The 13,868-nt window shown below is 37.1% G+C and overlaps 1 protein-coding gene across 1 annotated transcript in view; it reads left to right on the forward strand.

The window, feature by feature from the left end:
* The window catches only part of GRAMD1C (GRAM domain containing 1C), a 455,805-nt gene that overhangs the window by 416,218 nt on the left and 25,719 nt on the right, over nt 1–13,868 (forward strand). Inside the window, exons 11-14 of the mRNA XM_053705832.1 lie at nt 8,080–8,198; nt 8,838–8,980; nt 9,353–9,456; nt 12,441–12,617. Coding sequence (XP_053561807.1) covers nt 8,080–8,198; nt 8,838–8,980; nt 9,353–9,456; nt 12,441–12,617 — 543 coding nt within the window. The remainder of the gene's footprint in view (nt 1–8,079; nt 8,199–8,837; nt 8,981–9,352; nt 9,457–12,440; nt 12,618–13,868) is intronic.

Here is a 13,868-nt window from a genome sequence, read left to right on the forward strand (position 1 = left end):
AATGACATCACCAGGCAAACCTAAAATTTATTGGTGATGGAGTGCCAAGCCCTCTTACGAAAGGTTAAATATTATTGGGTGATTTTTTTTAACACAAAAAAAAAATATGGAAATTAAGTCTAAAGGTTAAAAAGACCTGTGCATTATCATGGCGCTCACTAGATCTGGCAAATTTGGAAATAATATAACAAAGGAACAAAGTCATATCATTAGTTTTCAAAAATACATTGTACTTGTCTTACAAAAGCATATTGTAACTGCTTTCACACATAATAAATCAAAACACATTTCACGTCTGTCTTATAGACATCATCGAATTAGATCATATGGGATAGAGGAAGGCACAATTCACTACATTATGGTCTGAAAATACATACAGTGTATATCAATAACTTACAAAATGTACACAATAGATATAATATATATAATTATTTCTTTCAAATTTTGCATATATTGCTAAACCATTTCTAAACATAGTATATGTCTAGTAGCTAGATAGACTATTGCCCTAAAAAACATGAATAGTCTATTTTTTCATTTAGCCCATTGGGTGATAGAGTCTTTAGACAGTACGTCCATCTTGACTCTTATCCTTAACAGTTATCATGGTCACCTCCGCTTCCATTAATTATACCTTTTATCTATCCCTATGAATTTAAGTGACTCTGGGTTGCTCTCATGGTATTCCATATAATGCCTAGCTATACTACTATCCATATTCTTATTTGTAACATCATCCCTATGTTCCCTTATCCTATTTTTGAAATTTCCTCTTAGTTTTTTTTTTTTTTTTTAAAACTGACATTCAGTCACAAGGAGAGGTATCAATTCAGTAATAACGGAGCCGCTAGATGTGGAGCCTGTCTTGTATGGGTGGGCAGGTGATCCGAGATATATTATGTTGCTTCCTCAGCATATTTCTTGTGCAACACACAGACTGCTTTAACCAAGTTGATGTGGGACATTGTTAATACGTATGTTTGCCAAGATCCCGCTACTAACCTAGCTTGCTTTTGCTAATTTCAGGATGCTTTACTGCCTTAATGCCTACTTACTGAAACGCTTGCTTTGATTCGTACGGATACATATACTGTGTTTTGCCTACTAATAAATGAGTTTGGAACTGTTATAGCATAAGAGATGAACTCTTCTACTACTATATGCCATTCAAATAGTAATGTCACTACCATCATTGTGAACATCATACATGCATAGATCCCCACGTTATACCTGGCCAGACAAGACCTGTTGTATATAGGGTTTGGTTCAGCAGGGTGTTGCATGTGTAGTCTCCCATCAGAGCTGTTTCTACCTATTTCTTTTATTTTTATTTTTATGTTTGGTATTGTACTGTTTCTATATAGTTGCACTTTTTTAGGTGATAAGATATGTGTATAACTGCTATGACGACAGGATGTATTTTTCAGCTTATTCAATAATATTTAATAATGCAAATAAATGTGATTGATATTTGAAAAGAGTGCTGAATTCCCATTCTTTTACACTTAGACTCTCATATCTATAGTGTCTATCTTTTGCAAGTTTAAGAAATATGGAAACATAACATCCCTAAAGGACAATTCCTAAGATTAAAACGGAATTGTAAAAAAGACTCAGATTATATAGAACAATCTGGAATGCTAAAACAACAATTTTTAGAGAGGGGGTACCCATAACAACATGTAGAATTAGAAAGACGAAAAGTTCAAGAACTAGATAGAAAGCAAGTCCTACAATACAAAACCAAAAACAAAGAACCCATAGGTAATAAAGATATCTTCATTCCATTTATAACTGAATTCAGTGAGGATAGAAAGAAAGTGGAGAACATAATAAAAACACACAGGAAGATACTAAAATCAGATCCACAAATAGAACAATCTCTACCCAAAAACCCAAAATTTGTTTATCGGAAAACAAAAAATCTAAAAAGTTCTTTAGCTCCAACCATTAAATCAAAATCAGCCAAAAATAGAAAAGGGTGTATTGGCCGATAAACAACAGGGATTCTTCCCTTGCGGAAAATGTAAAGCGTGCAGATATGCAAAAAAAAAAAAAAAAAAACCTTTCTATCAAATGTAACACATATAGAATACAAAATTAAAGAAACTATAAGATGCATGGACATGAATATCATTTACTTGATAAAATTTAACAAATGTGGGAAGCAGTATGTAGGTGAAACGGAAAGAACAGCAAGAGAGAGAATAAGAGATATGGTCTATCGAAAATTCAGATAAGGAAAGGAATAAAGATCTTCCAGTTCCTCAACATTTCAAACTATGTAATAACAGCAACTTAAAGTTTTTCCAATTCACCGCCATAGCTAGAGTAAAACCAAACAAAAGAGGAGGTAACCAATCTGTAGCTCTCCTAAAGAAAGAAGCACAGTGGATATTTGAACTCCAAACCCTTAGACCAAAAGGGCTAAACATAGACTGCAGTCTGAATTGTTTCTTAAACTCCTAAACATAGACCCAACATAATAGCTACCACGATGAGGTCACATTATAGCTAAATGTAGCTATGATTCACTCAGAACTCCCAATTTCAATTCTCACATAAGTAATACAACAGTACTTTAGTTAAAATAAAGTCTAAACCAGATGTAATAAACCTTAACACAAATATGCTTTAAGCATCTCACAAAAAATTTAAGTCAAAACCAAGAATATGATTTTCATATATTCATATATTTTTATATATCTTTACATATTTTTATAGATTTTTATATATTCTATATCTCATTTTTGCACTAAATTTAGCTAGTACACCGATAGTCACTATATTAATAAAAAATAATACAATAGAATAACATTTGACACCAAATCCGAAACTTTGTTCTCAATCTATCTTCTATCTCACCCAGATGTTTCACCTTCTTTTCAGTCTTCACAGGTGCGCATCAATACACTTCCTTATTACACAAAATGATTAAATAATGGCGTCTTTCTTATCCTGCATACTAATAAATCTGTATATACCATGTCTGTTTTACAATGAACTTTACATTGCTTTAGTTATTCTTATTAACATTCTAAGGTTCTAAATATTCCATTCATTGTGAAATAAAAGAAAAAACTCAAAAGCTTTCTAACTAATTCTTGATGGGAGAACAGCTTCTAACAATCAATCAATTAAAGACAATTAGAAGTCAGTTTAAAAAGACTCAATTGAGCCAGGAAGGACATGCTTGAGAGAGGCTAGTAATCACAGCTGAAACGAGTTGCACTGATCCTTCACCCCCACACCTGGTTTATCCAATAGCCGCAGAGCAAAGGAAGCAAGCTGTGTAAAACACTGCTAAGAAACGTTGCCTCAAAAATGCTCCAAGACCGGCGTCTGAAACAGCAAACCAACTTATTAATTTCATTCATTCGATTCTTCACCTCACACTTGGTTATCACAAGAGCCGCAGAGCATAGGAAGCACGCTGTGAAAAAACGCTACCAAGAAACGTTGCTGTATTACGCTCCAAGACCGGCATCTGGAAAAGGTAACCAACCCATCTCTATTCATCAACACGGGCAGTTTTAAGCCCCACAGGATACTATTACTATTTACAATTATTGCGGAAGTCCCATACCCACTACAAAGATCACAAAGACTCGACTCCTACAGGATACGGGGGACAGATTTGTAACCCGTAAAATCGCATTACCAACATAACTAGGAGAAAAGTGATTTCTCCAAACCACCACTTATCAAAGGAATATAAGGTTAGATCTATTTGATACTTTTATCTTACCACATCTTATAAAGGTTCATAATAGCTTAAATATTATCTCGTACAAATCTAAGGCTGCAGCCGAGATAAGTTGTGCATAGAAATCCATAGACCCTTATATTGGGCACTACCCAAAGACAATTTTAAGATTGACTTTTAACTTTGGACTTTTAAAAAATGAACTTTTGGGTGATCACCCCGTAACTTTGGTTATATATTTTAAACTCAGAAGCAGGCTATCTAACCTATTTTATGATTGCTGTTTAGAATATATTTTGTTGTTGTTTAGATCAGTTAAATATTGATAGTTTAATACCGGTGCACAATAAATAAATTTAGAAATACTAATATTTAAATTTTGGCCAACCTCTTAGAATTATTGTATGCAATATGTAATATATATTTTGTGAACAATACATCTGTAAAATTATCAACATTCCACAAGATTTTTTACAAAAGAATTAGACTTAAACTTTTTACTCACATAAAAATCCTTTTTTAATAAGGTAATAAATTCTTTATTTTTTTATAAAATCCCATATTGGTGTCATACATATTTCCTAGATCAATTTATTTATATTATACTTGAGCGCTCCTTTCCTAAAAACTTTTGTCACCACAATTCTCCCCCAGGAAGCATAGAGGAAGCTTCCAATAGTGAAAGGAGCTTAAACCAACTAGCGCAGGAACTATATATCTTTTTTTTTTTTTTACATAAGCTTATAAATGTCACCAAGTGGGCAGAAACAACTGTGTAATCAAGCGGATGGAAGTGGATTAAGTTGCAGTACAACTCCGCAGTCTGCCGCTAACATATATGACACAATGCCTTACTTTGTGACGTGTGCTACATGGCTTGTAAGACAATCCAATGTACATCTCACCATGATTCCACTTCTGGGCAAAAAGCAAAGAAGTTTTCACAGCCCACCTCTGGCTCACACAGCTGCTGCTGTCTCTTCATCTGTGATGAACTTACCCGAAGAAGAAGATAAAAATGTGCTTCCACAAAAAGACACTAGACTAAAACAAGAGTTATAATCATGCCTTATTTCATACAAATATATTCAGTGGTTTCAGAGACCGAGCTTCCTAAAGCTCCCAATGTTAATTCAATTGAGTATTCATGAAAAACGTTTCCTTATTCTTCAGACTAATATCTCAAAAAACTCTTAACCACTTAAAAACAGTGGTAGTTCGGGGGGGGGGGGGGGGCGCAAAAGGTGTCAAAACACTCAGAATCTTCTATTTTGTACCCACATTGCCATAACTGCCTAACCACACCCCCTGACTACCTGTCTCTTCCCTTAAAACACTTGCAACTCCACCTCCCTTTGCCCTTGTTAGTGGAACACCCACAACTGTCTCCACCCACTCTGACCAACCCTTTATAATAAGGTTTCTGGAACTGCTACTGCTTAAAAGTTTGCAGTTTTATAGCAAATTACAAATGTCTACTTAACTTCCAAATAATGAGCACAGTTTAACATTCCTTCTAAAGCTATGCACATTAAAAAAAAAATCAGGTCAATGCATACCTCCCAACATTCTCCAAGATTTTCTGGGACAGGGAGAGGTGAGGGGACTTGTTGGCTGTGGCCGACTGGTGATTTGTGGGTGGGGCTGCTACAGGAGGGGCAGTACTGGGTGTATCATTGGCTTGGCATGGCAGAACTGAGCATGTCCACAATCCTTATGGGGTTGTGGCAGTTCCTAAAATCTGGGACATTTGACCTCTCTGGAGAAGCTGCAGGTGGGAAAGTTGGCATACCTCTCAATCACAGAATCGCAGAAGGTCGGGATGTCTGCCATGTTATTATGTGCATTGGTTTCACTAAAGGGGTATTCAATTTTAAACACATGCTGGGCATAGTGATGTATTCAAAGCAAAGATTAGCCTTAGAATAATACGTAGCTTGTGCTTTTTACTTGTATTTTAGTTGTTTCAGTATTTAAGATATAAGTGTAAAGGTTTAGTTTCTATAAAGTAAAGGACACTTCCATGTTTGAATTTAGGTTATCTGTTTATCTCTCTCTCCTTTTGAAGACAAAAAGATCAAGATTTATCAAGTGCTATCACAATTCTCCTTTTTATTCTCCTAAGCATTCGCCTCAGCGTGCCTCTGGAGAAGTGCATCTGTGCGCCTAATTTAAAAAAAAAAAATTGTGCTTTTTCAAAGGCAAGCTCAGGTGAAGTAATGATACATTTCTCCATTAAAATTAGTATATGTGCCCAATTTATAATTTTAAATAAGTTCAGTATGTAGTGAATTGTTTTTCAATTGTTATCAGTTAAAGCCAATTAGGGACATGTATGTAGCAGAGTTTGCCTTGAGGAGTCATCAGGTGTATTTCAAGGTCTGAGAATTGGAAATTGCTCAAGTTTTAAGAGCAAAATTAGATAAATGGGAGGCAAAATAAATAATATACATATATTGCAATAATTAGTTTTATTGCACATAAGTTAATATTATATATAAAAATCTCAATGTGTTTACTGTCCCTTTAAACACCGTTATTTTTTGCTAATGATTAAAATGAGATAATTGTATTTTAGAGTCTCAAAGGAATGCCGCACCATCCAAATATATTCCCAAACTGAATTTAATTGCATATTGTACAGCAGCGTTTTGAAACGCAGCCCTTAATCATGCTTTAATCAGTCAAGCATGATTAAGGGCTGTGTCCCGGGACTCTACACATTATAATTTTTGGTCAGTGCAGTGACCGAGTAAGCTTGCACATTCAGATATCGATTGAGTGCTGGATATAGTTTGAAGTGTTTTTCATATTTTAGACCAGCTGTAGATATACCTGGCTAAGAATTACTTGGTTATGAACAAAGTTGATGAAAGGAAGAGTGCCACTGATATTAATTAATACTAACTTAAATACAATAAATTGTACTTTTAGACAAATATATAAAAGGTTTTTCTAACAATGTTGGTTTGTAACTTTCATTGAAGATTTAAAAACAAACTCTAATACCTTGAGCTCTTTTATTATAGTTCCCTGTATTCCTCATATTGTTAGACTCTGTATGGCTCCTGATACATTTCATACCCCAAATGAATAAAGTATCTTAGTTTAATTTCCATCTCCTGATAATGATTATTATTAATATCATGATAGCCTTATGTTCTGTGTTATTGTTTATTCTCGTTATACTATAATAAACAGGCACGTGCACAAGCAAAAAATTGTTTTGGACGAATCATTCGTACCAAATTTTTAAAAAAATTTAATATTTGTCATTAAATTAGTTAACAAATATTCGTTTTCCATTATTTCTTATGGGATGTAAAATGAGTTTTCCAAATTTTTTTTTTGCTTAATAAAATGGTTGGAAGAGAAGAGTAAAGAAAAGCATTTTTATAGAAACTTTTCTATTCTATTTTTAAACTTTATTCTTTTATTTTATACATCCAATTTGTATGCACTGTATTTTAAAAATAAAAGTTTACTTAAAGGGACATTGTACCCTAATTTTTCTCCCCTTTAATTTGTTCCCAATGATCCTGCTGGAGTGTAATAAATTGTTTATAAATAGCTCCTTTTACCTTTTTACATATGCATTTATAATAGCTAATTGTGCCTGTGGTACCCCTACTGAACATTTCTATATTTAAAGGGATATGAAACCCACATTTTTTCTTTCATGATTCAGACAGAGCATAACATTTTAAACAACTTTTCCTTTTACTTCTATTATCTAATTTGCTTCATTCTCTTGGTTTATTTTATTGAAGAAAGAGTAATTCACTACTGGGATCTAATAGAAATCCAATCACAAATGGCATATATGTGCAGCCACCAATCAGCAGCTTTTGAGCCTACATAGGTATTCTTTTCAACAAATGATACAAAGAGAAATAAACAAATTAAATAATAGAAAACAATTGGGGTGTGGAAGGGTGGGTGGCTCAGCACAATAGGGGGGGGGCAGTTTCCTACACTATGGCTAAATGAGTCTCTGATTGGATATTAGAGAACCCCTTCCAATGGCATGTACATCAGCACTTCGCAATTCACCTCACTCCATCTTGGAGGCAAACATTTGACTGAGGGATTATGGTTAAATGAGAGGGATTAAAGCTGCCTCCCCCTAGTGACCTGCAGTGTAATCCTGCGTGTGACGTCTCATGCACTCTCCCCATTTTATGAAAATATCTTTAGACTAGAGGCGCTATTGATTGCACTTGAGCTATGTAAACGCACAGGAGCGCGAATATTTGTGTGCTGTTCTAGTCTAGGCCTTATTTGTGCAGTTTGTTCAGATGTTGTATCTCTAATTTTCACACAACCACTGGCAGTTGGTTGTCTCAATAATGGAACATTGTTTTTCCTTTCAGATCTGGAGTCCTCTCCCTGGCAGTTAGATGGCACCGGTGGTAAACAGAGAACTGTGACCTACACCATAACCACAAACAACCCGCTGGCCGGAAAGTTTACCACAGCTACAGACAAGCAGGTAAAATATGTGACCCAAGCACAAATGAACAAATGCATAATAAAGACAATAAATGTGAACTTTGTCTGAATTTCTAATGAGTAGTAGATTTATTTTTTTATTTTTTTGGAAACATTTAAAGTAAGTTCATTTTTTCCTCCCCCTTAATCATGTGACAGCCATTGGCCAATCAACAAATGCAAATACATATATACTGTTAACGCTTGCAGAAGGAGCTGGTGCCTCAGAGAGTGTGTATATAACAAGATTGTGCACATTTTGAAAAATAAGTGAATTGGAAAGTTGTTTACAATTGTGTGATTTATCTGAATCAATAAAGTTTAATTTAAACTTTATTGTTCCTTTAAATGTTTATTGAACATACAAAGGAGTGAATACATACATTTAGTTATTTATGCTCTTCCTGTGCAAACCCAGATAAAATATTGTATTTATCCTAACTAAATGGTTTTCATCTTGCCATGAACTCAACTCCTCCTTTTCAACTGATGCTATTTCTATAATGTCATTACATATAATGCAACCCATCTGCATTTCCAGATGATGATCTATGCTGACACTTTCTGTCTCAGCCCAAAGAGATGAGTGTCTAGCTCAGGGGGAACCATGTTAAGTATGATATGTTGTGTTTCTTTTCAGATATTATACAAAGAAAGCCAAGAGGGGCAGTTATATGTAATAGACACAGAGGTGGTCACACACGATGTGCCTTATCATGATTACTTCTACACTGTGAATAAATACTGTATTATCAGGACGTCCAAACAGAAATGTCGTCTATGGTAAGATCCAACAATTCGAAACTAGCAGTGAGAGGAGTTATATGTTCATAAACAGGGGGGGCATGCTGTATTATGCATATATATTGATCTATACATAAGTATATAAGCTAAATCCTTAAAGTTTAGTGTCCCAGATTTGTATTTTGTTACTACTTTATTAGGGCTGTAAAGGTGTTGCATGTATGTTTTTTTCAATATATAACTAAAGTTTCACAATGTTCAAAATGTTGGGCTCTATACTCTTAAATCTGTTATTTCACTTTACTTCCTTATCCACTATAGGCTTAGTTTTCTGATTAAAATGTAGATCAAAAGACTGAGATTGCTGTTCCATAAGAGAATTTAATGTTTGGTCCTATATTTATGTCTTAGGGTTTGTACAGATGTGAAATACAGGAAGCAGCCATGGGGACTGGTCAAGACTTTCATTGAGCGAAACTCCTGGAGTGGGCTGGAGGACTATTTCAAACAGTTAGGTAAGTTTTTATAATGTGAATTCAGCTCTGATTTTGCTGCTGTGTTGAGAGGAAAGTTAGTATTCAGAATTCACTGCCTTTTTATAAATGCTATTGCGTGGGCACAACCAAGCTTTGCATTAGTGTTTAAACAATGGGAAGAAAATGTTCTCTGTTCGGGTATAGAAGGACTGGTACAGCACTATGGCATACAGGGGCTGGTACAGCACTATGGCATACAGGGACTGGTACAGCACTATGGCATACAGGGGCTGGTACTGCACTATGGCATACAGGGGCTGGTACTGCACTATGGCATACAGGGACTGGTACAGCACTATGGCATACAGGGGCTGGTACAGCACTATGGCATACAGGGGCTGGTACTGCACTATGGCATACAGGGGCTGGTACAGCACTATGGCATACAGGGGCTGGTACAGCACTATGGCATACAGGGGCTGGTACTGCACTATGGCATACAGGGGCTGGTACAGCACTATGGCATACAGGGGCTGGTACAGCACTATGGCATACAGGGACTGGTACAGCACTATGGCATACAGGGACTGGTACAGCACTATGGCATACAGGGGCTGGTACAGCACTATGGCATACAGGGACTGGTACTGCACTATGGCATACAGGGACTGGTACAGCACTATGGCATACAGGGACTGGTACAGCACTATGGCATACAGGGACTGGTACAGCACTATGGCATACAGGGGCTGGTACAGCACTATGGCATACAGGGACTGGTACAGCACTATGGCATACAGGGACTGGTACAGCACTATGGCATACAGGGGCTGGTACAGCACTATGGCATACAGGGGCTGGTACAGCACTATGGCATACAGGGGCTGGTACAGCACTATGGCATACAGGGGCTGGTACAGCACTATGGCATACAGGGGCTAGTACAGCACTATGGCATACAGGGGCTAGTACAGCACTATGGCATACAGGGGCTGGTACAGCACTATGGCATACAGGGGCTGGTACAGCACTATGGCATACAGGGGTAGTACAGCAAGTTTTAAACAGAAGGTCCACATAAAAATGTAAATACAGTATTTATTTATTCCTCATCCACAACTTCACGCTGTCGGACTAACGATGACCTGGTACAAAACCATAACCATATACGCAACAAGCGCCCGCAGATATAATAGTGGCAGCAGCCCAAAGGTTCCCGTGTTTGCTTCCTTTTCATTGACTTATTGTTGGCAGACATGCCCAGTTTCCTTCTTCATCTTTATTATTGTCTATGACCACTCTCTCCTGGAGGTAGAACAGTCCTTTGGTGCATAACACACATTCATTTCTGTTTTTGTTAAGGCTAAATAAGGAGTCATCAAACTGATCACACTGTTGTCTCATGTGCAGTTTTCAGGAAGATTTTCTTATTCCTGTTGCCAGCGAGTGCGGATTTGCGCTGTTTTCCTCTTATCATATGGTTTGCTGACAGCAGGGTGTGTCTGCCAGGAGTTTGATAAAAGCACAAGCTCTCTGCACCTTACTAACTCACAGAGGGTCTGATTAAAACAAACTCAGCTTTTTCTGGGCGTTTTATTGCAAAGTATATGTCTCTCCTTCACCCCCAGATCTCTGTATAGCGAGATAAACCGCTTTGTAAGGGACATGAATACCTTATGGTTACAAGACTTTTATGTTCATCCATTGCTAAACAACAGATCAGATGAAGGTTTTCAGAATGGATTGTTTGCTGCAATTGCTTTTCCTTGGTCAAATTAATGTCACTTTAGTATTTGTAGGGGCTTGTTACTAGAGTAGACATGGCTTAGCCCTGTCATTTTGTTTAGAAAAACTTGCATTGTTTTGCAGCTTTGTATCTCATCATCTCTGTTGAAGCCAATTGGGTACATATATGTAACAAGGTTAGGCTTGTGAAGTCTTCAGCGTGCACGTCCAATTCTCACACTTAGAAAGCCCTTAATTAAATCACATTTTATAATACAATCTGAAGGTGTTTTTATATCCCTTTTAATAATTAATCACACCATTTTTTAATTTTTGCCATTTTTATAGCGACGGTTTAATGAAATAAGATTCCGTTACAATTTTGAATATATCTATGTGCTCTTCCCTACACAGGAGAGGTTGTGATGTCTGTTCACTTGATCTAATTCTCAAAATGTGCGTCTGTGGTAAAACATTTCTGTCATTTCTTGCTTATATCTCTCACTTTATGCCCCTGTTATGTCATTTAGCATTTAACCTCAGACCCAGCTATCCCATAGACCGCCTCTATATTAACTTATAGCAGAGCTTTACTCCTTTATCATTAAGACATGGAGGTCACTAATAAAGTTCCATGATTAAGATAGTGTGCAATTTAAAAAAAAAAAAAGTTTAATTCTGTTAACACGATTACTTGTTTCTCTTGATTTCCTTGGTTGAAACTTAACTCCTTTCCATGAGAGCATACTGAGGTAGGCACAAGAGTGGGCATGTGTATTGCACACTTTATTAATAAAACGGTTACAAATATTGTTGCATGCACAGCCTTTATACAGAGCACAAGACACGTGCACACTCCTGCATTATTAAGGTTTCGTTTTGACTCCTGTGTCCTTTTTAATTGTTCTGTAAATATTACCCTGTAATCAGGCACATGTTGTCATAGCACTGTAGAGTCTGTTAGCACTTAAACAACTTGTAGTAAATACTGTGTGTTGTTTGGAAATATTGCAAAGCAAATCACTAATTGAGTATAAAACGGTCCTGTATGGTCGGCTTATACCACCCCAACTTTCAATGTCCGTTTCCTCCCTATGAAGAAAGGAATTAAAAAATGCCTGAGACATGCAAACGGTTCCCTAAGAAAAAAGTTGGGTAGACTTGATGGGCCTTTTTAGTTCTTATCTACCATTAAATTCTATGTTTCTATGCTTATTATTAATATTATTATTTACTATTATTATTGCTATTATTATTTTACTATTATTAATTTAACATTATTACTATTACCTCTGCAGAGAATGACCTTCTGGCGGAGGAATCGACCTCAAATCTTTTGCCAGGAGATGGCAGTAAACCAAACAGTATGAGGAGAAGGCGGCGCGCACACAGTCGCGGTGTTGGGGACCTTCCCAAACACGGAGCTTTGCATGACTCAGCAGATATAGGGCATGAGACAAAGGCTGACCATGCAGGTGAGATTCTCTCAAGCATCCAGTGCTCTCTTTATGACTTGTTAGGCAGTCACAGATACTTTGTAGTAACCAGCTGGGATTATAGGCTGGCACACTATAGTACATATGTAGTAGGCTGGCACACTGTAGTACATCTGTAGTAAATATGTAGTAGGCTGACACACTGTAGTACATATGTAGTAGGCTGACACACTGTAGTACATATGTAGTAGGCTGGCACAATGTAGTAAATATGTAGTAGGCTCGCACACTGTAGCACATATGTAGTAGGCTGACACACTGTAGTACATATGTAGTAGGCTGACACACTGTAGTACATATGTAGTAGGCTGACACACTGTAGCACATATGTAGTAGGCTGGCACACTGTAGCACATATGTAGTAAGCTGACACACTGTAGCACATATGTAGTAGGCTGATGCACTGTAGTACATATGTAGTAGGCTGGCACACCGTAGTACATATGTAGTGGGCTGGCACACTGTAGCACATATGTAGTAAGCTGACACACTGTAGCACATATGTAGTAGGCTGGCACACTGTAGCACATATGTAGTAGGCTGGCACACTGTAGCACATATGTAGTAGGCTGGCACACTGTAGTACATATGTAGTAGGCTGGCACACTGTAGTACATATGTAGTAGGCTGGCACACTGTAGCACATATGTAGTAAGCTGACACACTGTAGCACATATGTAGTGGGCTGGCACACTGTAGCACATATGTAGTGGGCTGGCACACTGTAGCACATATGTAGTGAGCTGACACACTGTAGCACATATATAGTAGGCTGACACACTGTAGCACATATGTAGTAGGCTGGCACACTGTAGCACATATGTAGTAGGCTGGCACACTGTAGTACATATGTAGTAGGCTGACACACTGTAGTACATATGTAGTAGGCTGACACACTGTAGTACATATGTAGTAGGCTGACACACTGTAGCACATATGTAGTAGGCTGGCACAATGTAGCACATATGTAGTAGGCTGACACACTGTAGTACATATGTAGTTGGCTGGCACAATGTAGTACATATGTAGTAGGCTGCCACATTGTAGCACATATATAGTAGGCTGACACTGTGGTACATATGTAGTAGGCTGGCACACACACTGTAGCACATATGTAGTAGGCTGGCACACTGTAGCACATATGTAGTAGGCTGGCACAATGTAGTACATATGTAGTAGGCTGGCACAATGTAGTACATATGTAGTAGGCTGCCACATTGTAGTACATAT

The sequence above is a fragment of the Bombina bombina genome, chromosome 3 (genome assembly GCF_027579735.1).
Source record: "Bombina bombina isolate aBomBom1 chromosome 3, aBomBom1.pri, whole genome shotgun sequence".
NCBI classification, from domain to species: Eukaryota; Metazoa; Chordata; class Amphibia; order Anura; family Bombinatoridae; genus Bombina; species Bombina bombina.